General features: G+C 39.0%; 1 protein-coding gene across 2 annotated transcripts in view; it reads left to right on the top strand.

Moving 5' to 3' along the window:
• The window catches only part of OSBPL10 (oxysterol binding protein like 10), a 127,113-nt gene that overhangs the window by 72,122 nt on the left and 29,114 nt on the right, over positions 1 to 25,877 (top strand). The window contains exons 5-6 of one of the 2 annotated variants that reach the window (XM_075053105.1): positions 755 to 965; positions 11,344 to 11,498. In XM_075053105.1, the coding sequence (XP_074909206.1) occupies positions 755 to 965; positions 11,344 to 11,498 (366 nt within the window). The remainder of the gene's footprint in view (positions 1 to 754; positions 966 to 11,343; positions 11,499 to 25,877) is intronic. The other variant, XM_075053098.1, reaches the window with a different exon arrangement.

Genomic DNA, 25,877 nt, shown 5'->3' with positions numbered 1-25,877 from the left:
TAATTTCCTACAGGCTATAAAAATGGAGAGAGAAGTTTTAAACATCTCCTTTTTCTTTTGGCTTTCAGAAGGATTTTGGAAGCTTGCCAATTTGTTTAAAGAACAGCCTGCTCAAATAATGTTTTTATCTGCTATACAAGCATGCATTTTGTCTTCATCTGGATGGTCCAAATCTAGAAACAGATTAACTTTCTCCCTGACAGCTGGTATTCATATCTGATAGTAAATAAGTACTCTAAGTTGCATCCTATGCTAATGTCTGTAAACTCACAAGTTACCTTATTTTTTATAAAAAAATCCTTACTGATGCTTGAGAAATGAAAAATGTCTGTTCTTAAACTGTGATTAGCTATTTTATGTAGGAAAGAAGGAGGAGGGACAGTATAGCTTCCTCTAGTGTCTCAGATCACATATAAAGGAAAGAAAATCTAAGCCTAAATTAGTGATAGAGAAGGAAGTAGAATTTTCATACTTTTCCTTATGAAGACTTTGAGAAAGTATGAGTCACACTTTTAAACCTACTATGAACCTACTATTTAAGAGAATTTTCTCTAACATAGTCTTGACATTTTTACAGGCCTTTGGTAGTCTCAAGCTCTTCGTTTTTGTAGGTAAGTATATGGTATGTTTGGATCAGAACATTAACATCCATTTGTGGTAGTTCTTCACATTTAGTCACTCTATCAACCCATAAGAATTTAACAGCTACATAGTGATATTTCCTATGACAGCAGATGTTTTTGGACCTTTACAGATCATGAGCCAAGTTGAGGGACAACAGAAGAATCTTGTACAAGCCATTGAAGCTCTCCCAAGTTCTGGGCCACTTTCTGCCTTGGATCAGGACTTGCTGCTTTTAAAAGCTACCTCTGCTGCCACCCTGAGCTGCCTTGGAGAATGTTTGACTCTGTTACAGCAAAGCATGCATCAAGTGGGCCAGCATCATAACAGGACACTGTCATCAGGTGAGCACAAGCTCTCTTGGGTGTTACTTTATGTGCCTTGGGGTTTTTTATGATGATACTGAAGCAGGCAAAATTAATCATTCCTGAGAGAGGTACGTCGGGGTGAGCAGCTTGTAAGCTTTCGCAGCCTCAAGTATCATAATTTTTTTCTTTGCCTAAAAAAAAAAGATGCAAAATCTGTTGAAATCAGAAGAGAGGAGGAAAAGAGGCTGTCCTAAGTCTTCTGAGGGAAATCAGGTTCTGAAGACAGCACCCCCCCCCAAAAAAAACCAAGGGGGGCGTGGAGAACAGGTAGATAAGCCTATATTCTTAATGACAGTGCAGAACCTGCTTGGTTGTTCTGTTTTGTTTTGCTTGGTTTTTTTTTAGATTGAAATCACAATACAGATTTGTTTGATAAAAGTATATGTAATATTATGCAATGCCACAGTGAAAATTATATTTCTAGTTTTCTACATGGAAGGATGCTGTTGAGGCACATTTATTCCAGTCTGTGGTTTTCTTTAAATCTGGAAAGAGTTCTCCATGCTGCTATTAAAAAAAAAAAAAAAAAAAAATAAATCTGTGGCAAATTTTTATGAGCTGAAAATGTCAAACAGTGTGATTCTGCATTGAGCTCTGCAGGCATGAACCTTTCAGTCCCCATGTAGCTCAATTTTTTCAGTTCACCCAGTTCTACATCTCTGTCAATAATGTTGGAAGTTGGACCTTTAGCTTTCTAGAAGGGTGGTCAGTGTTTTTCCATACACAGACTGCACTGCCTAGTCTAAAAGCAGGAGCAGGACTTGATATAAGATGAACAGCAGCAACAGAACTCTGGGTATGAGGTGGCTTTTTATGTTTTTTTCAGGTGCTTCAACAACATTCCCCCTCAACCTGTCCTTACATACAGTAGGTTTACTACAGGGCAGCATATGCCCTCAGGGCTGCTGAGAGCTAGGTAGGAAGCCCTCTGAAGAATTCCCATTGTGAGGAGAACAGAAATATGAGAGGGTCAGCTGAGAAGTAGGCAAATGATGTAAAAAGGGTTCTAGGAAAAAACAGCGTAAAAACTTTGACACCTATACCGTGGTATATCATGACTTTCCCACATCCAGATTCTGATGTATTTCATAAAGGAACATAAATAAACAAAAAATTTTCTTATTTTCTGTATTTTGGTTTTCTTGTAAAAAATGCAAAAAGGCCTTGCACATATCTAAATGGTAATGATAAAGTGCATTTAATTGAATTCTTTAATATAATTTGATTTCAAAAGAGAATGGTTTAGAAGAAAGATGAAAAGCATCCTTCGAAGAAAGTCACTTTCTAGTTTCAAAGTCCCTGAAGGTTGTTTTTCATGTTCCTGTGATCTAAGTGAACTGTCAGAGATAGGTGACTTGAGTTGTACATGTCCTTGAATGTGTCCGAATAATCTTCTGTTAAATCAGTGTCTGTATTTTGACCTGACAGACTTGACAACGATTTTTGAGGATCTGCACACAAGAACAGAGAAAAGCAAGCATAACATTAGTAATTGCTGAAAGGGAATCCCATATTTTTTGGAAAAAAAAATAATATTGGAAAGCCATGACTATAAAGTACTTAATAAAATTTAATAATTGTTTTTGTTTGTTCCTCCTAAGACTTTAAACTTGTACAAGAATCCTTTCAGGAATTAAAATTCTGTAGCACTGGCTCATGCCAGCATCTTTGGCAGAACTGTGAGAACTTGAATTCAAACAGTTAATTCTTCAGTGTGTACATGTGCTAATTCTTTGGTATGTAATTTAAAAAAAAAAAAAAAGGAAAGAAGTAAAAGCTGCTGAAGTATTTAGTCTCTTCTCCCAGACTGAAAGAGTCCGTGAAATGATTTTTTTTTTTTTTTCCTTTTCTTTTCCCCAGGCCTTGTTATGCAACAGTTGCCTGAAAGAACCTGGCCTACAAGTCTTGATTACTGATTTTCCTACACACTTAATCTTGTTCAGGCATACTTTGATAGACTTAACATTTCTGCTGAGTCGGTAGAGTTTCAGAGTCATCAAAGCTGCATAAACTCATCTTAATGAGCCTAATGCCTTTAAGTAATCCTTTAGCAAACTCTAATTCTGAGATACGATATATTTAATTTCAGTTCTGTGTCCTCCAGGTGAATTTTCTTAATTTCATACACAGAAGGTGCAACCAAAAGATGATGATCTTTACTATCACCTGTTGATACTGTCAGATGAAAATGACTCTTGTTAGGCTAAAAGCCATATATTCCTCTGACAGGAAGTCTCAAACTCCTTTCCTATGAGATGTGATGGCCCTGTGCAATTTACTGACAAATGTTTCCATCCCAGTGCTCTCTCGTTACCTGTTCCATAGTGTCCAAGATGCTACTGGGCATTGTGGGGCAGGATCCATAGGATTTTGTAGAGAGAGACAAGACAGGAATTTGATAACTTGTTTTCTTGCTTCTAGCCCACAGTTCATGAAAGCAGTCCAGTCCAGCAAAGTGGCACAGTCCTGCTCATGTGAAGTGTGAGAAATAATCAACGGCTTAGCTTTGGTGATTTGAACTTACCCTTAAGTTTACCTTCCTTCAGCATCAAAACTGGTCACTAATATGCCATAAAGAGATAGAACTGCCTGAAAAGTAGATAGATGCCTACTTTCTCTGCTTTCTCTGTACCTTTGCTCTGCTTGTGTCCTTGAAGTCTTTATGGCCGATTTATGCAAGGATTGCTGTCGTCTTCTCTGTCCACTGCAGGTCTTGCAATCTTACCGATTCTAAAGCAAGGACTTAAAGTAGCTGAGAGTTTCTGACCTAGTACTTACAGAATGCACTCATGAAGATTATAATTAAATAGTAGCTATTTTAAACAGATTTACAGACCTTTACAGCTTTAAACAGAAAAAAATGTCTCCTTTCTTTTGATGTAAATATTGTTATTGCTTTGGTTTCCAGTAACGTGAGTAGAAAGAAAGCAGCTTGGCATTCAGTTTAGTGGAATCTTATCCAGAATCTAGGATTGTGTAGGTCCTGACTTTATATTTTTTTGTGGCATTCTTTGTCATGCAATAGTTTAAAGATTACATGATTTTTTTCCTCTTAATTTTCATGTTTCTCTTGAGTTGTCAGTCCTAGACCTCAAGCCTACAAGCAGACAGGAAGATTAAACTAAAGTCTTCAATCTTGTCTTGAAGGATAGTCAATACATGTTTTATTTCCCCTCTAAAGCTTCAAGGAAGGGTTTTTGTGATTGTCTTTTTTGTTAGTGCTTGATTTTGGAAGTGCATCAACATGAACAGTCAGTGGAGCAAAATCCCATGTTTCTACTCTTGAGTCAAAATAATGTCAAATAATGTCAAATTCATTTCTAGCTGTTGTTATTAAAGGTATGTACATTGATCACTAGCTAAATTAGTTGTGATTTTGTTTTTCTTTCATTGAAAGATATGCTGGAGAAGGATATTATCAGCTGAAAGTGTTGGTTATGTGTAATGTGAGTTGAGGATAAGAGATTGCATCTATTCAAGCTTCTTTGGTTTGGGAATTTTGCTCGTTTTGTAGGAGGGAGAAAAATGTCAAGGATTTTCTTATTGGCCAAAAATGTCACCACTTAGGAACATGGAAGGTATTTGTTAATTAGCATTAAGGGCCTTGTGACAAGCTTGAGTTCATTTAGCATGCAGGCAGGAAACAGGTGCCTTTTAAAATAAAAATGTGTAGAAGAAACCTTTGTCTTTGCTTCAAATTTTAAAATTTTTAGTGTTATTTTTTCCACCTGTGTAGCCTTTGGCAGAAGAGTATCTCTAGAGCCTATTGACTGCTGTGATTAACATCTGTCCTGCTTTCAGCTGGGATAGAGTTAATTTTCTTTCTAGTAGCTAGCATAGTGTTATGTTTTGGATTTAGTATGAGAATAATGTTGATAACACACTGATGTTCTCAGTTGTTGCTAAGTAGTCTTTATAATAAGTGCTGGTTGACAGCCGGCTGAATATGAGCCAGCAGTGTGCCCAGGTGGCCAAGAAGGCCAATGTCATCCTGGCCTGTATCAGAAATAGTGTGGCCAGCAGGAGCAGGGAGGTGACTGTTCCCCTGTACTGGGCACTGGTGAGGCCACACCTCGAGTCCTGTGTTCAGTTTTGGGCCCCCAATACAGGAAAGACATTGAGGTGCTGGAACGTGTCCAGAGAAGGGCAACAAAGCTGGTGAAGGGTCTAGAGAACAAGTGTTACGAGGAGCATCTGAGGGAACTGGGGTTGTTTAGCCTGGAGAAAAAGAGGCTGAGGGGAGACCTTATCTCTCTCTACAACTATCTGAAAGGAGGTTGTAGTGAGGTGGGTGTTGGTCTCTTCTGTCAGGTGGCTGGAGAGAGGACGAGAGGAAACGGCCTCAAGTTGTGGCTTGGGAGGTTTAGGTTGGATATGAGGAAAAATTTCTTTACTGAGAGGGTTGTCAGGCATTGGAACAGGCTGCCCGGGGAAGTGGTTGAGTCACCATCCCTGGAGGTATTCAAAAAGCGCATAGACAAGGCACTTCAGAACATGGTTTAGTGGGCATGGATGATGGTTGGACTCGATGATCTTGAAGGTCTTTTCCAACCTAAATGATCTATGATTCTAAGTCAAGGATTTTTCAGCTTCTCGTGCCCAGCCAGTGAGAAGGCTGGAGGGGCACAAGAAGTTGGGAGGGGACACAGCCAGGGCAGCTGACCCAAACTGGCCAAAGAGATATTCCGTACCATGTGACGTCATGCCCAGTATATAAACTGGGGGGAGTTGGCCTGGGGGGTGGGGATCACTGCTCAGGAACTAACTGAGCATTGGTTGGCGAGTGGTGAGAATTGGCATTGTGTATCACTTGTTTTGTATATTACAATTCTTTTATTATTATTATTGTCATTTTATTATTATTATTATCATTATTATTCTCTTCCTTTCTGTCCTATTCTTGTCTCAACCCACGAGTTTTACTCCCTGCCCCCCCCGATTCTCTCCCCCATCCCACTGGGTGGGGGGGAGTGCACAAATGGCTGTGTGGTGCTTAGTTGCTGGCTGCAGTTAAACCATGACAACATCCTTCCCTCCCACACTGCAAGCAAAGCAAACTTGAATATTTGTTTTAAAGTAGCAGCTTATGTTGTGTTTTAAGTCTGGTTTTTTTTATTTTAGTGTTTTGGCAGACAGGATCCTGTCTTGTAGTAGCAGCCTGCACAGATAAATCCGTTCTTTTAGTCTGTGTTCCACATTAGTCATTCATTTACTGAATAAAGCATCTCCTTGACAGGAATCCCCTCCTATATTTTTCTGTTTCTTGCCCACTTTTCCAAAGTGTAAAATAGAGTGTTTCTTTTTTTCTGAGGATTTTTTTAAAACAAAACCCAAACCCACCCTCACCATGGATTTTCTGAAGTTCATTTGAATGTGCAAGTGCTGCTTATTTTGCCTCCCATGGCAGCAAAGGGATTGAAGATGATTCAGGAGTTCGGGGGATTGTATTTGAACTTTGTTTTAGCAGATTCTCTGTTGCCTCCTTTTTGGAGAGAATAAGTGGACAGGAAAGACAAAATCTAGATGCTTTCAATTTGGTAAAAAATGACAACTAGGGATTCTCCTGCAGGCGAGATGGCAGGAGAGAAAAATGAACAGAGTCCTCCTCTTTCTTGCTTAACCTTCCCTGCCAAATGCTTGTGGTCAGGGAAGAGTAAGGAAAGAAGACAGGGGAGAACATATTGTTTGTTACTGGTGTAATTTCCTAAATTTGACATGGTCAGCCAGGTCTCCCTTAAATACATCATTGCTAAACTTGCTTCTGTCGAGAATAACAAAAACAATTTGCTGTTCTATCTAAATGCTAATACATTATTCCATATATGTTGTTCTTTCTTTGAAAGATTACGTTATTTTCTAGTCCTGCACAGCCTTAGCAAATACCACGTCGTCCTTCTAATCTGAAAAGCGCATGTGCAGCTGCCACTTGCTGTTGCTGGTTCAGCCTGCTGTAGAATTCAGAGGAGAGACAAAACTGTCGCATCCATCCCTGGCAGGGGAGGGAATCCAGATCTAATCTTTGCCTCTCCTTGAGGCCTACCATTGCATTGTTAAGGGGATATTTGTTAGAATGTAGTTACAGTATATCGTAAGAGGTTTTTTTTATGAATAGATGTTAGCTTACAGTTGTGCCAGGAAAAACGTAATTGTTTTTTTAGTCTATAAACCAAGACCAGAAGACTTAAAAATGGAAGGGTTTTTATAATAGGATTGAGGTACATGTTAGGCATATTGCATGCATCAATTATCATGTAGAAACATAGTTTGAAGGTACATCAGGTACCTAGAAAATCAGAAGCAACAAAAGAAAATTATCAACCTTGCTTAACTGAAAAATCTCCAGTAAACCTCTTTTGGGAAGATTTTCCTCCCTCCAGCTGTGTGCACCTGTGAGAGGGAAACATGTTTCTCCTGAGGGCATTTGTGTGGGATACAGCCTATTGTGCCATCTGAAATAGATGGGGTTTTGTGGACTGTAGCATTGCTATAGGGAAAGGAGAGGAGGTTGTCTCTGGATGCTGTACTTTTCTTATGTGGAAGCATTCTCCTGTGCCTTGGTGGATTTGTCTGCTGCATGTTCATCACAGTGGAAATTGGTGTTGAGGAGAAGCAGGAAAGAAGCTCTTTTTGGGGTATTTTCTGTAAGAGCTGTCATTTTGTGTGTACATAGGCACTGAACTTCCAGAGGAATCAGGCTTGAGTTTTCAATCCTGGAATGACAGAACCAACACTGTGCAGATAGAAGAGATCTGGCTGATTTTTCTAGTTGTGGATTTGTTATGTCCTTTCTAATTTTTGCATTGTTTACTGCAGAAACAGATGCTTTGTTTTAATTAATGTAGTGCTTTGCATAGTCTTAAAGCAAATAATAAAGTAGCTGTGTAGCTGTGAATGCTTTTGTATCATTTGTGACTGCTTTTCTTAAGAATTTCTTTAGAATTATGAAGTGTATCAAAATAAGAATTGAATTTACCTTTCTGTCAGCTGCCTTTGGCTATGACTGAGAACAGAGCAAAAAGCTGGCTTAAAAACAGAACAGAGACAGCAGTTTCTTCCTATTAGTAGCCAGCTCTGAAGATAAACTTTCTTTCTCATAATATGTTTAGTTTTCTTATCTTTTTTTTTCTTCTTGAAGTCTTTAAAAGAACAGGAATTGAAGTAGTGATAGAAAATTTTAAGTGCCATAAGGTGGCAAAGATGGCAACTCCATTAGAGTGGATCAAGTTATTTACAGGTAGCAACTTAGTCTGTGGAGAGTAAATTCCAATAAAATAATTTTATCTGATATAGGACAGAGAACAACTACGCTGTACTATTTCGTGGTAAGAATAATTTCTACTAGTGCAGATGAGAATGTTTTGGATGTACAACTGATAACGTGAGTGAAGTAGGAGCCATGTTGTTGTGTCCTTTCACTTAATATATAGAGATTGTATTCTGATCTTAGTTGATTTTAAGATTATTTCTGATGAATTCTCTCTTCATACTTTGCTTTTGCCTGAAAAGTAGGCTGCTACATTTGGTATATGGCAACTCCCTTGGGATAATATGAGAATGCTGACATCTCAGAGTAAGATTTGTAGCTTAAAGATCACCAAAGGTTCCCTGATGGCACTTTGAAACTAGGCATGCAATTTTTTTCAACTTGTTCAGAGAGCTGACTTTTTATTTATTTAGGTTTCTGTGGCGTATGACTAATATCTTTTACTGCATATGTCTCTTCTGCAAAGTAGTCAAGTTCCAGGCACACAGAATTTATCAAAACAATTTTTCTCATATGCAGAGGTGTTGAGGAAACAGATGTGCTTATCCTTTGGACCTTAACTCTTGGCATCCTATTGGTGTTGGCTAGGTCGTAATGTATTGTTAAGATCTGTTTAAAAATTGATTGAGCTGACAAGACTTGTTGTTTTGTGAGGGTAGCATTGCCCTTGGGACAGGTGGAAAAACATGCTCGCATATTCTAACATTTTCTATTTCTGTAAGAGAGTCTCTAAAATGTGTGGAGAAAGATGAAGTAAATAGTCTTCTTATGATGTGTTTGTACTCAAAAGGAAAACTAGTATAGTGTTTTTAAAAATATATAACTGATGGTGAAGTAAATGTTCACACTTAAAAATTTCCCCTGAAGTGAGGTATTTATTCAAGTGGGAGCTTCTTGTTGTGCTTAGTTACAGAAATTAGATTTTTAAAAAATATACTGATTAAAAAAAAAAATTGTTTACAGTGAAGGCCAAATAGATTGTGTGTGCACAGAGAAATAGATAGCCCAAGGAAATGATCAGATGACTTATTTTCAAAGATTGGCATAAAGAGAAGTCAGTTCAATTTTTAAATTTTTTTTAAATAGGAAAATAGCAGCAATAATCCAATATTCAGCTGTTTGACAGGGAGAAACAGAAAAATAGTTTGAGATTTGTTACTGCAAAGTAACGAAGAGCAAGAAGCATAGGCACGCACCATAAAACTCTTTGTGGCTATTCTAAAATGAAACAAGTTTATTTTAACTTCTTGCCTTTTTTTTTTTTCTTTGAAATTAGTACGAATTAACATCAAAAAAAGTAAAAAATTGTTGATGGTTTACAGACGAGAATTCCCTCCAAGGAATCAACATTATTATTTGAAATTTTCCAATTTAGTTTTATTGTTCATGCTGACGGTATGCTTCCTTCCTCCCATGCAGCGAGAGTTCATTTTGGATCTGCCAAAACAATCTTTAGATTATCCTCTGAATCAGTTTGTTTTGAGGGATCTGGGGTTATCCTTTGTTCCTAGCAGCAAGTTGCTCAAGATACTATGACTACAGTCACCGTGCTCTTCATTACTTACCATGTATACCAACATTGTGTGTTGATTTATCTACATCTTTGGAATGGGGACAGATGTTAGCTTCCTGATGTGTAGGATCAATGTGTAGAGCCAATCCAAGAAAATGACCCTTTGTTTGATACTTGCATTTTCTCTCACATGGTTCACATAACTTGACCAGGTCTTATAACATCTACTGACATAGTCCTCAAAGTCATTGAAACCCAAAAAGCTTTGCAGTATGTGGCCTGACAGCAGAGCCACAGAGATGCTCTTCCTTTGGCAATAAGAAATTTGAGTCATTGTGTGAAACAAACATTAAAAAAAAAAGGCTGGATTCTTTTAGCTGTTGGTAACTCAGTTCTCTGAAAATAATTTTATGCTTAACTATTTGCTTATGCTTTCTTCAGCAAAAGATGGTGCCACAAAATCATGCTAACCAAGTAGACCTGAAGTTTTGTCATGTCATCATAACTTAGTGCCATTTTAGATGAGAGGAATGTTCTCTAATTGTTTTATCTTTAGAATTTGGTAAGAGGTCAGCTGTAGGATTCGTGGCCCATTTTTTAATAATATAAGTATTAATACAATAGTACACAGCATTACCTCACCAGATCAGACCATTTACTTTAATTAGGATGCAACCTCTGGTAACCCCTGGTGATATGGAGAAGGTAAATTGCATGTTCTTTAATGTACTTTGTGTTGATTTGGGTCATCTTAAAAAGTTGTCAGTGATGAGAGAAGCAGATCCTCCTTGTAGCACTAATTGTATTTTCATATACAAATTATGGTAATGACTGAAGAGCTGCAATTTTCTTATCCATATCTGCATTTTATAGCAGCGTGTAATTAATAGCTGAAATTTAAGCCCTATGCTGAGGGCTGCTGATTTGAATGTTGATACTATATTTTAGAGCAGTAAGGGAGGAATAACTGTGCAGTCACCTTAGCTGATTGTTCTTTCTGTCTTGGCATCCTTAAATACTGGCCCATCATGGAAATCAGGTGCCCCCAGAAATAAGGGTTGTTCTGATGTCTAATTCTGTTTGATTCATATTTAATGTGTATCCTTCTAATGAGACCTCTTCTAAACTGTGGTCTTGGGACCAGTAAAGCATTTTAGCACTTAATTTAGAAAGAGCTTTTAATAGTGCAGACAGAAATAAAATACAGCTGCTAGGCTTAACACTGATTTCAGGCAGAAGAAATGAAGGGTTTACTTGGATAACTTCATAACTATGAAAACAGTGGATAGAGAATACTTGCTTAATTACCAAGGTGTGCCAGGTTGTATAATCTTTATGTAGAATTCTGTCTGGTGGTAGGAGTAATGTTTTAAAATGTTTCTTTGTTGACTTTAAAAAAAAAATGCTTATCACTGATAAATCGGCACAGAAGATGCTAGAGTATTTTTGTTACTAAAGTAAAACTGTGCATGGAAGCAGAGAAGAGATAGCAGTTCATTTATATTAGTAGAATGATGAGATGAATGGAAGAAATCTGTAATCTGTCTTGTGTAAGTTGACACTCATTTCTGCTTCAGAAGGTATCCTGGGATGGCCTGGGCCCAAGTCACACTCCACAGAGCAACTGAAAAATGGTGCCCTCAGCTCCTTATCATCTGCTAGTGCCAACATTACATGGGCAATAGTACCATCTGCAGCCCAGGATGGACAGGCATTACAGCCAAATACAGAGGTAAGCATGGTAGGTCTCTATAGGTGCTTTCTGTTGTATCTGAGACTTGACATTGGTTAGATGCAAACTATGTACGATGGTGGATGCTTTTATTAATTATTTATTGTGCTTTTTTCTTTATGGTATCCTCTTTGAAATTAGTTGTGAAAATGCTAAGTTTCATGCGAAAGTGCACTCTAAAAACTAGAAAAATATGTTGATATTGCTGTTTGCTTTTGCTTCTCTGAGGTACTTTGGACAGCAGAGTATGGCAAGCGTACAGTCTCTTTTGTAGTTGTAAAAACAATTAACAGACTGTCAGTACACATTTCTCTCTCTGGTGACAGAAAAAGCTGTTTGTTTTTTTTTTATGCTGGTTTGAGATAGACAGGAGACACTAAGACCACAACATTTACTTGCTGCTGCTTCTTCCATGTTGCTGTTTGCTCTTGGGTGTCTCTTGAGTATAGCTGACTATTCTTTGAGTTGGAAAAATATATTGTTTTCTGACTCCTTTTCCTGTTAAGTGATTATGGGCAGAACTTGTCCGCATCATCCTGCACCAGCCTGTTGATTTGTGCTTTTGTGGCATTTACTTGGTAAAGGGCAGTTCTGAAGCATCGGCTCTTTGAGGAGGCTCACAGCTGCGTATCAGGCATCTCATGCACTGAAAGTCTCTCACCATGCCAAACATCTCCAGCTTCTACTGTCTGCTTCGGTTACCAGTGCTGCCCACCAGGAAAACACTTCACTCTGAGACCCCACAGATTGTAGGGCACCTGGAGCACATGAGACCTGGAGAACTGGGAAGAACGTTTTAAGAGAGCTGAAGAAACCCTTTTCTACTAGTGAATGCTCTTTGGCAATTGGAATGGCTTAAATTAAATTATATCACCTTTAACAAAATGTGTAATGGCTGGGGGTGTCAATAAAGCTGTTTGTTTTTCTGGTTCTTTTGTAGTATCTTGAATTGAGTATAGTTAAAAAAATCCAAGGATAAACCAGATTTTTTTTTTTTTTTTTTAAATGTTACATGTTACTTTGGTCCTCTTCCAGATCTGTCCTTAGAAAGTAATTTCAAATTCAGTTACTTCTAGTGTCCATTAATCACAATGTTTAAATTACTTGTAATTGCTTTTTATTAGGAAGTTGTGTAATTTCTTTTTCAGATAAGCCAACTGCAGTTCTTATAGTATGCTCTTAAGACAGGCTATTTAAGAATATTGTTTTGGGAGTTACTAATTTACTCACTGATACACTGCAATTTGTTTCATTAAGTTTTTTTAGATGTTTTTATTCCTGACCACCTGGTAAACCCAATTAGGATGTGGAAGCATGGGCTTTGCAGCAAGAACATAAAGAGCAGCAGCTGATTTAACTCATCTCAGGGTACCATTTTGCAGTTGACTTGAGCCATTTATGACTTGTTTTAAATGACAGTTTTTTAAAAAGTCCAGTTTCCTCCCCTTCACTTGCTGATGAGAGTTACTGAGTTGTGTGTGTGGCTTGAGGTACTGCTTTGCGTGTGGAACTCATGATGTATTGAGAAGGGAGTACCCTTGAAGAGATGGATATAAACGGGGGAGCATAACACTGTTTGCAGTACAGAATCCTCAGTGCTTTGTGGGCAATCTTCCTAAAAGCAGCAGCCTGCATTTGAAGGCCCTGGGGCACTAGCCCTTAAAAAAGAAGAAAAAAGGGAGGGGAAAAAAAGAATAAATTAGATTTTTAAGTTATAAAAAGCTCAGCTGAAGATGGTGTTTTTGGCAGAAGCAGTAAGTGGAAGTTTGTGGATTGGTGGAGCAACAAGAAGCAGCTGGACTCATGCTTGTAATTTTTGTTATGTGTCACGTACCAATTTCTTAGGACGACGACTCAGGTTTGTTGATTCCCAGGTCAGGATTCAGGTGAAACAACATCAGGGATCCTTTAACTCACAAAACTCAGACTTTTATTTGCTCACAACAAGAATGGGCATGCTTGCAACAAGAATTGGCACGAAACTATGTCAGTAAACTGTGTAACATGCTAACCATATGTCACCAAACATATACTACAGGCCTCGCTTATTTGGGGATCAGTTCAGGGAAGACAATAAGGAGAGCCCTTCCATTAAGTCACGAGGTTCAGAGTCGACCTCCTTGCTTTCTAGACTCCTTCTCCGAGAGAAGCCTAGGGGCGGCTGGATCCACTCCTAGTCCCAGACTTGGTCAGCGGTTTATGTCTAAAGGGGTGAGGTGTAGGGATTACGGGAAAAAGAGAGAGGGGGAGACAGAGAGAGAAAAGAGAAAGATTTCACTGGTTCTGGGTCCAGCGTTGGTCCAGTCAGTCTAAAGGTCCAGTTCCAGTGGGCTTCAGTTTGTGTCCTTTTATCATCCTTTCCCCTCCTTCGGGTGGGCACTCAAACTCATTAGGCTAATTAAATGTCATGCCAGTTTGTGCTTTCAGAACTTTTGGGAAATGGGTCAGTGGGCTTGGGGGGTCATCTGGGGAGTAACTTCTCCTTCCCTGCAGACACGACCATTGTTTGATCTTTGGCCATGCATGGTGAGCTGCCCTGCTCAGCGTATCAGAACACAGAGCTGCGCACCCTCTGGCATGCCCTCCCTGTCCTGTTGCTGATGTCCTGTGCTGATGGGCTTCTTTTCACCTCTTGTTCCTTGCTGTGCAGGGTTCGTGGTTATGTAGAGTTCATTGTTGGGCAGAACTTGCCCCACCACAACGTTAGAGACATTAACTCCTTCAGTCTCTCACATTATGGTAGTACAGTTTATTGAGGAGAAATTTGCTTTTGCCCCAAGAAAGTGGTCTGAATCAGGATTCATTCCTGGAAGCTCTTTCCAAACCTGCATCTTCCGTTCCACTGAGTCCTTGTGTGCTTCATGTTATCCGAGATGGATACTGTTGGCTCGCAATTTAAGGTGCTCTTTTAAATGTAGCTGATATATTTTTCAGTTTTGATCATTGTGATCAAGATATCAGTGCCCCATTGGAAGGCCAAAGCACAAAACCTGAATTGTGGAAGAGGTGAACAGTTGCATCTAACATAAGTTGGAGCTTTTGTATTTTCATATTCATCTTCAGATCAAGCAACTTGTCATGCCCTGTTACAGAGGCTACACGTCTTGGCTGCTGTGGCAAGATCTTTTTCTGGGAGAGGAGGTGAAGTTTTCCTAGAGTGCTACAGGTTCTGCCCAGCTGTCCAAGCTGAGCGAAGTGTCAAACAGGATGCTGGAGCTTCTTCTTGTTGCAACTAGTGTGACTAGAGAAAGGATGGTGAGAGAACAGGCTTTGAAGAAAAGAAAAAAATCTTTTGAGCAACATAACTGTTACCCTGCTAAGGATGCTACCTGAGCCAGGTAGTCATCCTGGAGATGATGTCTGATACCCCCCCCCAAAGTTAACAAAGGTGTTTGACTTAACACACTTTAACAATTCTGTGTGCTGGATTTCAGCTTATTTTAAAATATATTCTGGCCTGTTGTGTGTTCAAGGCAGGAGCCTAGATTTGGCACTGGGTAGCCAGTTCATTTTCAAAGATATAAAAGCACTGACTGTGCTAATTACTTAGTATGTGTAATTGTATATAAAAGCCACTGCAAATCATCACACTCCACTTCTTTTTGTAGTCCAGATACATTGTCATTAGTAACTGTGGTGGCATCAGCAGAGATTGAGAAAATCCATCTAGACATCATTGTTCGACAAATTTTTGACATTGAAGACCCTGATTTCTTTTTTTTATTTATCTGGTAGCTTCTTTTAGATGTAGGAGAAAAGGAGGAATCCACAAGTGTAATTCAAATGAAGCTTATTTCTCTTAATGATTTTCTTTTAAAAAACTCAAACTAGGCATTTGGATGATCCTCATTTATGAAGAAGTTGGTAGTGTATTAATGGGGTTCAGCTTTCAAAATATACCTGCCAAAAGAAGAGAGCCTTGCTTTTACAGAAGTTATGAGAAGAGAGTGCTGGTTCCTCTATCAGTGCTATCAAAATTAACTCCAATTTCTTCTTTGACTGGGCCTAGATTTTTATTTTTAAAAAGTCTGTACTTTTTATGATATAACCTCTATCTCTTAGTCAGAAGCTGTAGGAATGGGTGAGAGCTTTTTGGCTAACACTCAGCGTAATATAGTACGTGTACCAACCAAACAAATTGTGAATTGACCTGTAGTCTAGAATAGAAAAAGCCATTAAATTATTACCCTTGAGGAACAACTGACTCAGCTGCTTATATTATAGAATGTTATTTATAAGGAAAAGATAATTTTAGGTATGTGGATCAGCAGTGATTTTAAAAAGATGTTTGTTATGTTGGGGTGGGGGGTGAGGGGGTGATGGTGTGTGACTGCTGAGGAGTCTTTCCCATATAGCAGGCTGCCAGTGGCAGCAGTTTCCTGGCAACATGACCAAGCGGCTGAATGTGTTTAGTGATAGCTGTGTTAATTCTCAGCACAGCATGTAGACACTTTGCAGCAGTGCATTAAGCAACATCATTAACAAACCAATGACTTGTTCTCTGCTGTGTTTTTTATATGTTTGTGAAGAAGCATGGATCTTTATAATTCTCCTCTGCAATAACAAGGCTCATCTGATGCCATTTTTTTTGAATACTTAAGCATTCTTGAGGGATATAGTAAGTTCTGGAGTTGAGTTTTGATGTGGTAGATAACTGAATTAAAACCTTTCTTTTTGGTCTGTCGCACTGTCAGGGTTTCAGGAATGCAGAGTTTCTCCCCTGTGAAATAACAGAGCAGCTAAAGATTCTTTAGATAAAACACTGTGTTGGTGTTTACTTGCTTTTGTTACTTAGGGTGTTTCTTGCTTTGAAATGCAGGGATATCATTTGAGATACTGCTTAAACTAGTTCAGAAAATATAAGATTTTGTAGCAGAGATTATTATCTTGTGTATTCCTTGCTTCTTTTAGCATTTTCTTTCTTGATGTTGCTGTTTCATCTTCCCAGATGAGTTTTCTTTCAGGGTTGTGATATATGGCAGCATGAAGTTAAAGCCTGTTATCTTCACTGAAAGAAGTAACCCCTGACAGTGAAATGCCTGATCAAGCATCTTTGTCTTTTTTTTTCCCCATACTCTTTTTTTTTGGTATAAGCCTCCAAGTTTTACTTAGTTTACTTTTTTGGATTTTTTTTGGTCTGTCCACCTGAAACATCAGGTGGAAGCAGGGATAAGGGCTTAGTGAAACAGAACTATTGTCCATCTGCTGTGAGTTGATGTAAAATACTTCTGTGCGTGTGACATGAACTTGGTCTGTGTCCAGTCTGCAGTAAATGTGACCCTACTTCTTTCATTTAAGGGTTTGTAATTTTGAAATTCCTTTCAATAAATGCTGAAATTGATTAGTTTTAAAATATTGAGTCCATAGTAAATTCAGTTGTAATAAACTTGGTGCCTAACTAGAATAAAGATGTGAATCACTTCCATGTGTGAGCTACTATTCCAGTTCAAGTTATTGTCATTTTGGGTGTCAGAATTCCCCTTCTGAGCTGACAAAATATAACTGCAGGCCAAATGCCTCCCCTGGCAGCCAAATACAAATGGGAAACAGGCTGTTCTTATCTGGGACCTGAGAGGGAAGGAATAATTTTCTTCTGATCTAACAGTTTAGTTAAGAATTATTAAAAAAATCATGCTGAAGCTACATCTGTGATTTAGCTCTCTTTATGTGATTTTTATGCCTTAAAATGCCATGCCAGCTGATTCTTTCCATCCTGTGGGTCTAGTATCTATGCAGTCTCCTCTGCTTTCCTGTCCCTAACTTTCCCTTGCTTGTGTGCATGAGAAACTGTACACATGCTCCATATTGAAGTGTCTTTTTAATAGGATTGAAGTTTTAGCTCTGTAGGATTGAGGCTTTAGCTCTGATTATCTAACTGCTAAACCAGGTTTTAATTGTGATAGTGATTGCAAGGGCAGTCAAGTCCAGGTTATTAAAGATATTTTGGTCGCCTGGATGATCTGAACCTTGATGTTTTCAACTCTAAGAAGGAACTGCGCTATTTACAGGAGGTACTGAATTGTTTAGTTCTTCATTTTAAAAGATTATGTGTTTTTGTCCAATCTCTTCAAGCTAAAGTTCTTTTCTATCTGTAGGCTAGTATACCTCCTAGTATGATGATACTTCATCCTTTACAGAGGGTGTAATAGCCTTTAGAGCTATTACAGAATGCGTTAGAGATGCTAAGAAATAATTTTAAAAGTGCTCCTGCAATTTTAGAAACTAAGCTAGGTATAACAAATTATTTCTAATTCAATATTACCTTTTCTTTATATATCTGTGTCTCAGCAGACTTGCCCAGGACTGTGGATTGTTTGCTAGTGTAAATAGTACCTACTGTTTCCTAGTTCCTTTTTGTACTTGACATAAACCTGTGTAATTGATGTTGGGAGATCAGCTTAGTCATGAACATACAGTGCTAGCCACAAGTGCAGTAATGGAGAGAGAACAGATCAGGGTGGGAAAGTAACATTTGCAGTATTACAGAGAGTCCCTTTTCACTGTTTAGTACAGACATTACAGGATTTCTGAATGTGCTCTGCTTTTTGCCTTCTGCTTGATTAAGTACTTTTTGGGCCGAAGAGCACAGTAAATGGCCCCTAATGACTTGGATAGATAAATTAATCTCTAGACAAAGATGGTACCAGTTAATCCATTCACTAGCAGACCATCTAAAAAATGAAATCTGAGATAATCAATTGAAGGTATATTTAAGGATAATCAAGGGAAGGTACATTTAAGGATTAAATGTACAATTACACTAAAGTAGAATTAAATGACCCTAAGCCTGGTGCAGCAGCACTGACAATGACTAAGATAATCTAGCTAATTTTGATTTTATTTTTCTGCTAGCTTTCTGGAATAGTTACTGTGTCAGCAAACAATCTCTGGTAAAACTGTTTATGCAAATAATTAATAAAAATTGAGCTCCAGTCAAAGCCATTGCATTGTGTTGAGTCACTCCCACCTCCAAAATGCATGTGTTTGAGCTGCTATCTATATAATATATTTGAGAGTAATATTCTACTTAAAATAAAATTATGAAGCTTTCATACAAAATTTGCATCTGATTTGAATAAACATGAGCCTCTGATTCATGTGGTATTCCATAATTACTAGTGATATTCAGTGAAAACTAATCATTGGAATGTAAAGAACTCAGGTTCCCTTGCAGTAAGGCTTAAAAATTGAGTTAAAATGGATCAATTGCTTACTCTGTTCATAATAAAACCTGTGCCCTCTGCAAAATGAACTCTGAAGCCAATGTTAATATTAATTCAGGATTGTGTGCTAATTGATGTGTTGTGCGGCTATTGATTTGCTTTGTGCTGTCAGTTTTATTTCTTAGTGTGTTTATATATGTGGATTTGGCAATGCTGCTCATTAGTAGGCTTACCCATCTCATTAAGACTGTCAATAACTTAGCTAGACTTCAGTGAGTTGGGCTGAACTCTTCTATGATGAGTATTTGTCTCAGGTTGGAATTGCTTTATCTTGCTCAGTGAAGCATCATCCAAACTGGCTTCAGCTGTTCCATCTGGTCTTGCTAGAAAAAAATGGGGTTTTCTGCTTGTGGTGATGAATTCTAGTGATTCTTTATTGAAAAGCCCTGAATATGGAAACCTGGGATGAAAGTATTTCATTATAAAGCTTTGTCTCAGAGGAGGAGTTGGAAGGAGAAGATGAAAGAGGCAGGACTTTTCTACATTATAGTGTAGAAAGACCGCACAGTGGTCTTCACAGTCTGAGGTGGGCCAAGTGATTCATCAGTCTGAGAACAAATTTTAGAAGCTTTTGAAGTAGAGAGTTCCACTGACCTCAAGAACTTAGCTGCATAAAAGATGACAATCTTCCAGGTTCAATGTTTCACATATGCATTGAATGTTCTCATGGTATGGTTTATAATGATTTATTTTTCTTTTGAAAGACTTGAGCCTGTCTTTAGTTGTGGGGTCTTTTTTAGTTATTTTGTGTGTGTGTGGCAGCAATGAGTATGTGTATAATGGATGGGACAAGAAATTGCAGGAAGAGTCAGGATGGTTTACTAAGCATGTTCCCTTGAGGAAAGATTGTTAATACTGCTTGTATTAACATGTCTTTACCATTTTTCTTCTCTTATAAATATGCTGGCATGTGCTATTGCATATAAGAAATAGCACTGCGAGAACTGGATTTACATATAGATTAGTATTGCAAGACCAGATGATTGTAAAGGTTAAATTTGTAGTTGTCCACCTTTTTGTTCCCTCTTTCTGCATGTGAATTGTATGATTATTGACTAACATGGTAGCATTTTTCTGCCATAAATTTGCTTCACAAGCATACAAAGTGACATAAAAGAGAATAGAATTACAGCTGACTGAATGACTTCAGTTCTGTTACTTCCTAACTTTAGTTACTGGGCTTTGCAAGCAGAATCATTATGGAATCAAAGAGTACTCCAGGTTGGAAGGGACCTCTGGAGGTCCTGCAGCTTAACACTCTGCTCAAAGCAGAGCTAATCAGGTCAGCTTGCTCAGTCATGTCCAGTCAAGTCTTGAACACCTCCAATAGCAGAGGTCCCACAACCTCTTTGCACAAACTGTTGCAGTTTCTCTAGGGATTTTATCAGCAGGAGCAAAGGTTCGTTAGAGTATGATGCCTTTCCTTACCAGTGTGCTCTACTGTCTGGTGGGCAACTAAAATCACCTGCTGGGTCCCTTACCAAAAAGTGTTTGTCTTTCCCTTCTTTGTGGGAGTATGGGGCAAGTTGCTCCTAGTTCTTCAAGTTTCTCCCCAAGGATGTCATTCTAGAGAGGGTCTCTTTTAATACAGGGGGATAGAGTATAGCCTTCTGCCATACTTTCCTCCATGTTAGTCTCCCTCATGAACTTGTAGCTCAGTGCAGTCTTTTGTCTTAGCTCCCCAAAAGTTACAAGCATATGACTTTCAGACCCCTCACAATCTCTGAAGTCCTGCCTGGCCAGTGATGGGAATCTGTCCTGCTGCACTGTGTGGTTTGTGAGCTTGTAAATTCTGAGTAACTTATTTTGGGTAGCGTCAGGTGCTGTATTTATAGCCATTTTCCTTCTAAAAAATTTGATTCTCAAAACAAAACTGAGTATCTTTCAGGAAATTGTTCTTCACTAGTATCTGTATTGCATTAGGAATAGGTTTTGTTAAAATTGTTTATGATGTGATACTGTATTTCTTGTGATTTTAGGTTAGCATAAATCTTACTGTTGTGATTTATGCTAGCCTTCAAGGTTTTTTGCTTCAATTTAGGACAAGTCCATGGGGCTTTTCTCTATCATTTTTTTGTAGTCTCATGTTGCTGTTCCTTTCTGATGATACTAGTGATGAAAAATATTTATTCCCAGTTCTTACTGAATTTATGCAATACTGCAAAGTCCTCTTGTGTTTTAGGATTCAGATTAAACAGTGCTGTACTTCAGTAGCCCTCATTTCATGAAAGATGCTCACAAGATGTGTGGACTGGTGCTGATACTTAATCTTTTCCTGTGGAGTCTGTGCTTGGGAATTAGCTGCTTTTCAGTTGATTTTCAGAACTGGCTACCTTAGGTTTGTGAAAATGAAAATTTGCAAGAGGAATTGTCTTAAGAAGATATGAACACATAGGGAAAAAGTGGTTCAACAAACATTAATTGGTGTGTAACAGGATTACAATGCTGTAGGTAACCCAAATGAAGATCTCTGTTTAAAAGGTTATTAAGTAACTGATTGATTCTTTATTCTTAAACATAATCATTTTAGTGATTAGTTTCTAATATTTTTTCTGAAGGCTTACAGTCTATACTGCAACATAAACATAGATGGCCTTTGTTTCATGTTACATGCATTTTTTTTCTATTCTTTAAACAACAAATCAACCCTTTTACTTCTTAAATCTCTTGTTATCTGGTCCTTGTCACTGCTGTATTGTTATTTTTACCCCTAAATATGGTCACAGGTCAGAGTTTCCAAGCACATCTGCAGTGTAGGAAAAGGAAGCTTTCTGAGCTTGTTCTTTAAGAATGAAGAGACTTATGTTCCCATAGATACTACTGCAAAACAAAAAAAGTAAAGCTCTCAAAATAGTGAATATCCAGATAATGTACCTGCCTCCAGATGCCTGGCAGATTGGTTTTGTTGGGAAGGAAAAAGATTGCAGATCTATTTGTCACCTAAGATACAGGTTTTGTGATTATTTTCTTTGCTTGCATCATCTGTATGTCAGCCTGTCTATCTTTATGAAGTATTAGTATCAAGGTGCATTTCTACTTTGCTTGCTTGCTTCGCAGTGAAGTAAGAATCTCCTAAAGAGAACTAGGTGTTACTTGGTTCAGTAGATGACTCTGCTATTACGTGTTGTATCCAATTAATCTTGTGTGATAGACAGATTGCTTACATTGCCACACTTTGATCCTTGCACTTGTACTTAGCTGGACGGATTTTCTGAACATCCAGTGTGTTTAGCATATTCAATTAAAAAACCCCAAACAACAAACCACAAAATATATATAAATTATCCATACACAAAAAAAAGGAGATGTTTTAATCATTGATAGTCCTAGTTTGAAGATTTTTATTTTCTCTGGAGACCTGAATGACCAAACACAAATAACAAATTTGATAAGAAATTAATTTCTGGGCACTTTGTAGACATTCTTTCCTGATCCAAGCTTCTTCTACCAAGTATCCTATGGTTTGACCTATCAATGATGAATGGTGTATCCAGGATTACATAAAAGCTTTGACCCCCCACTCTCTCACACCCCAAACCCAGATGCAGTAGTTACTTATCTATCCAGATAGATATGCCTGGATTATTTTTCTTGGTATACATAGTTTACAGTAGTAGAATCTGCCTGTTATGCCATTTTTCCCTCATCAAGTTGTATGAAAAAGCTAACTGTCTTGCCGATAGGATCTGTATGTAGTTTACAGTAGCAAAGCAAAAAGGAAGTGGTATTTTTGCTTGCCATAGAGTTGTTGTAAGTTAGTATGCTCACTTTTTAATTGTAAAATCCTTCTTATTTGATTGTCATCCTCTGTTACTTGCTTTGATATTTTAAAAGTTAACTTTAATTTTGGTTCATCATTGTTATATCTAAGCTGTAATGATTGAATGCTAGGAAAACTGGGACTAGGGGTGTGTGTGGTTTGGGGTTTTGGGGGGTGGGGTGGGCTTCCCCTTTGAGGTGGTAGATGTTTTGCATATTAATACTATGGCAAAAATTTTCCCAGCAATTAAAGCAAAAGCTACTGACAAAGGCAGTAGAGGAGACAGCTCCTATGAAATACTCAGAGTAAATGAACAAAATCAGCTGAGCTGAGCCACATGTTTTGCTACCTTTAAGAGACCTTTTTCAGGATGAGATTGAGATGTATGGGCTGTAATAAGTTTGCTTTCTACATTCTCCATTTAAGCTCTGCTTTGGTTCTGAGCTCACTAAGTCTTAAAAAAAATCGACCCTTGAACACTGGGGAACCTTAAGTCTCTTTGAAAGTCACTGGAACTTCAGTATCCAAGTGCCTACATTACAGTGGGTATATGGGATGTTGGTGTGTTTGAGGTTTTATCTTTGATCTACTCTTTCTTTGCAATGATCAGTCACAGGGCTACCGGGACCAAAGCATAAATAAGACTACAGTAAGATGGAGGCCAGGGCTCAAGCAATGACCCGAGTTCACTCCACCACTGCTTTTCAAACCCTCCTTTTTCCCTTCCTCTGCTTATATTGTGTAATGGTGTGGTGGTAAATGTTGGGAAAAGTATGTTCCATTTTGTTTTATTTGAACTGTTCTTGAAGAGTTGTAAAGCTATGTAAAGCTATATAAATCCAATGGGAGCTTGTTGGATTTAAAAAAACCTGTTGCTACTTTATAGTTAAGCTTGAAGTTGCTAATCTGTAAATGACTATGAATTTGGAAGTTAGAGAAGTGCATGGATGATGATGATTTCAGTCTTTACAGTGAGACTGAAGTAGATGTGTTTGAATTTTTGTTTTGTTTCAAGATTTAGGTTGAAGTAAACTGAATTTTTCTATTTAATTTCTACTATATTCATTTCAATTTTCTGTATGGGATTATGTCTCCTTTCACAGTTGTGTTGAGTTTGCATGGCAAGGTTTTGGTCGTGGGGAGACTGTAGGGGTGGCTTCAGTGAGAAGCTGCTGGGAGCTTCCCCTGTGTCCGATAGAGCCAATGCCAGCCAGCTCCAAGATGGACCTGCTGCTGGCCAAGGCCAAGCCCATGCCCATCAGTGTCGGTGGTAGCACCTCTGGGATACCATATATAAGAAAGGGGAAAAGAAACCCTGCACAATTGCAGCTGGGGAGAGGAGTGAGAATATGTGAGAGAAACAACTCTACAACACCCAGGTCAGTGCAGAAGGAGGGGGAGGAGATGCTCCAGGTGCTGGAGCAGAGATTCCCCTGCAGCCCATGGGGAAGACCATGGTGAGGCAGGCTGACCCCTGCAGCACGTGGAGGTCCACGGTGGAGCAGATCTCCACCTGCAGCCCATGGAAGACCCCACGCCAGAGCAGGTGGGTGCCTGAAGGAGGCTGCGACCCTGTGGGATGCCCACGCTGGAGCAGGCTTCTGGCAGGACCTGTGGCCCCGTGGAGAGAGGAGCCCACGCTGGAGAAGGTTTTCTGGCAGGACTTGTGACCCTGCAGGGGACCCACCCTGGAGCAGTCTGTTCCTGAAGGACTGCAGCCTGTGGAAGGACCCATGCTGGAGCAGTTTGTGAAGAACTGCAGCCTATGGGAAGGATTCACGTTGGAGGAGTTTGTGGAGGACTGTCTTCCATGGGAGGGACCCCATGCTGGAGCAGGGGAAGAGTGAGGAGTCCATCCCCTGAGGAGGAAGGAGCAGCAGAGACAACGTGTGATGAACTGACTGCAACCCCCATTCCCCATCCCCTGCGCAGCTGGAGGGGAGGAGGTGGAGAATTTGAGATTGAAGTTAAGCCTGGGAAGAAGGGAGGGGTGGGAGGAAGGTGTTTTTAAGGTTTGGTTTTCTTTCTCATTATCCTGCTCTGATTTGATTGGTAATAAATTAAACTAATTTCCCTGAGTTGAGTCTGTTTTGTCCATGACGGTAAAAGTGATCTCTTCCTGTCCTTATCTTGACCCATGAGCCTTTTGTTGTATTTCTTCTCCCCCTGCCTGGTTGAGGAGGGGCAGTGACAGAGCAGCTTTGATGGGCACCTGGCATCCAGCCAGGGTCAACCCACCACAAAAGCATGCTAATATGCTAGTCTGTATATAAAATAGTTTAATAAGTACAACTTACTTGACAAGCTACATTTGAGATTGAAATCACTGCTAATAAGGGATGGGTGTAGTAAGCTTGCATGTTTTTCTATCAGGTGCATGCCACAACTGGTAGTAAATGCAATTAAATATTTTGAAAGTGTACATGCTGGAAGAAGAGAAGACAAGTGACGCATGCAAGTTAGTGTAGTTTTGTTGATTCTGATACAGTGACAAGTCCTGCAAGAAGCAAACAGCTCATTATATATTACTACTTTTGGGGTATTCTTACTGTATCTACTTTAGAAAGAGAATTCTAACTTTGGTATTGAGACTGGTGAAAATCTTATGGGGCCATTTTGTCACATTACTGTAAATGTGCTAAAGCTCTCTGACCTTACAGAGTTATATTTATTCTTACACCCACAGAAAACCTGTTTGCAAGCTCTCAAGTTACCCAGGTGCAAGTGTAAGTGATTGTCATGGTTTAACCCCAACTGGCAACTAAGCACCACCCAGCTGCTCGCTCACTCTTCCCCCCCAGTGGGTTGGGGAGAGAATTGGAAAAAAAAAAAGCATAACTCCTGGGTTGAGATAAGAACAGGTTTTAATAACTAAAATAAAATATAATGATAATTGTAATGACAAGTAAGATAATAAAAAGATAAATAAAACCCAAGAAATACAAGTGATACACAGTGCAATTGCTCACCACCTGCTGACCGATGCCCGAGCAGTGACCCGTGTCTCCTGGCCAACTCCCCCCAGTTTACATACTGAGCATGAGTTCTATGGTATGGAATATCCCTTTGGCTAGTTCAGGTCAGCTGTCCTGGCTATGTTCCCTCCCACCTTCTTGTGCACCTGCTCACTTGCAGAGCATGGGAAACTGAAAAATCCTTGATTTAGGATTAGCACTACTTAACAACAACTAAAACATCAGTTTTAACCAGCATGATAGCCCTCTACAATGAAGTGACTAGCTTGATGCCCCTGGGGAGAGCAGTGGATGATGTTTGCTTTGACCTTGGTAAGGTTTTTACCCTGTCTTCTGTAACATCCTCGTAGACAAGCTGACAGGGTATGGATTAGATAAGTGGGCTGTGAGGTGGATTAAAAACTGTCTGATACTAGCAACT

The sequence above is a fragment of the Buteo buteo genome, chromosome 2 (assembly GCF_964188355.1).
Source record: "Buteo buteo chromosome 2, bButBut1.hap1.1, whole genome shotgun sequence".
In the NCBI taxonomy this organism is placed as follows: domain Eukaryota; kingdom Metazoa; phylum Chordata; class Aves; order Accipitriformes; family Accipitridae; genus Buteo; species Buteo buteo.
The sequence above is the reverse complement of the archived record's forward strand: the minus strand, read 5'-3'. Positions and strand labels throughout refer to the sequence as shown.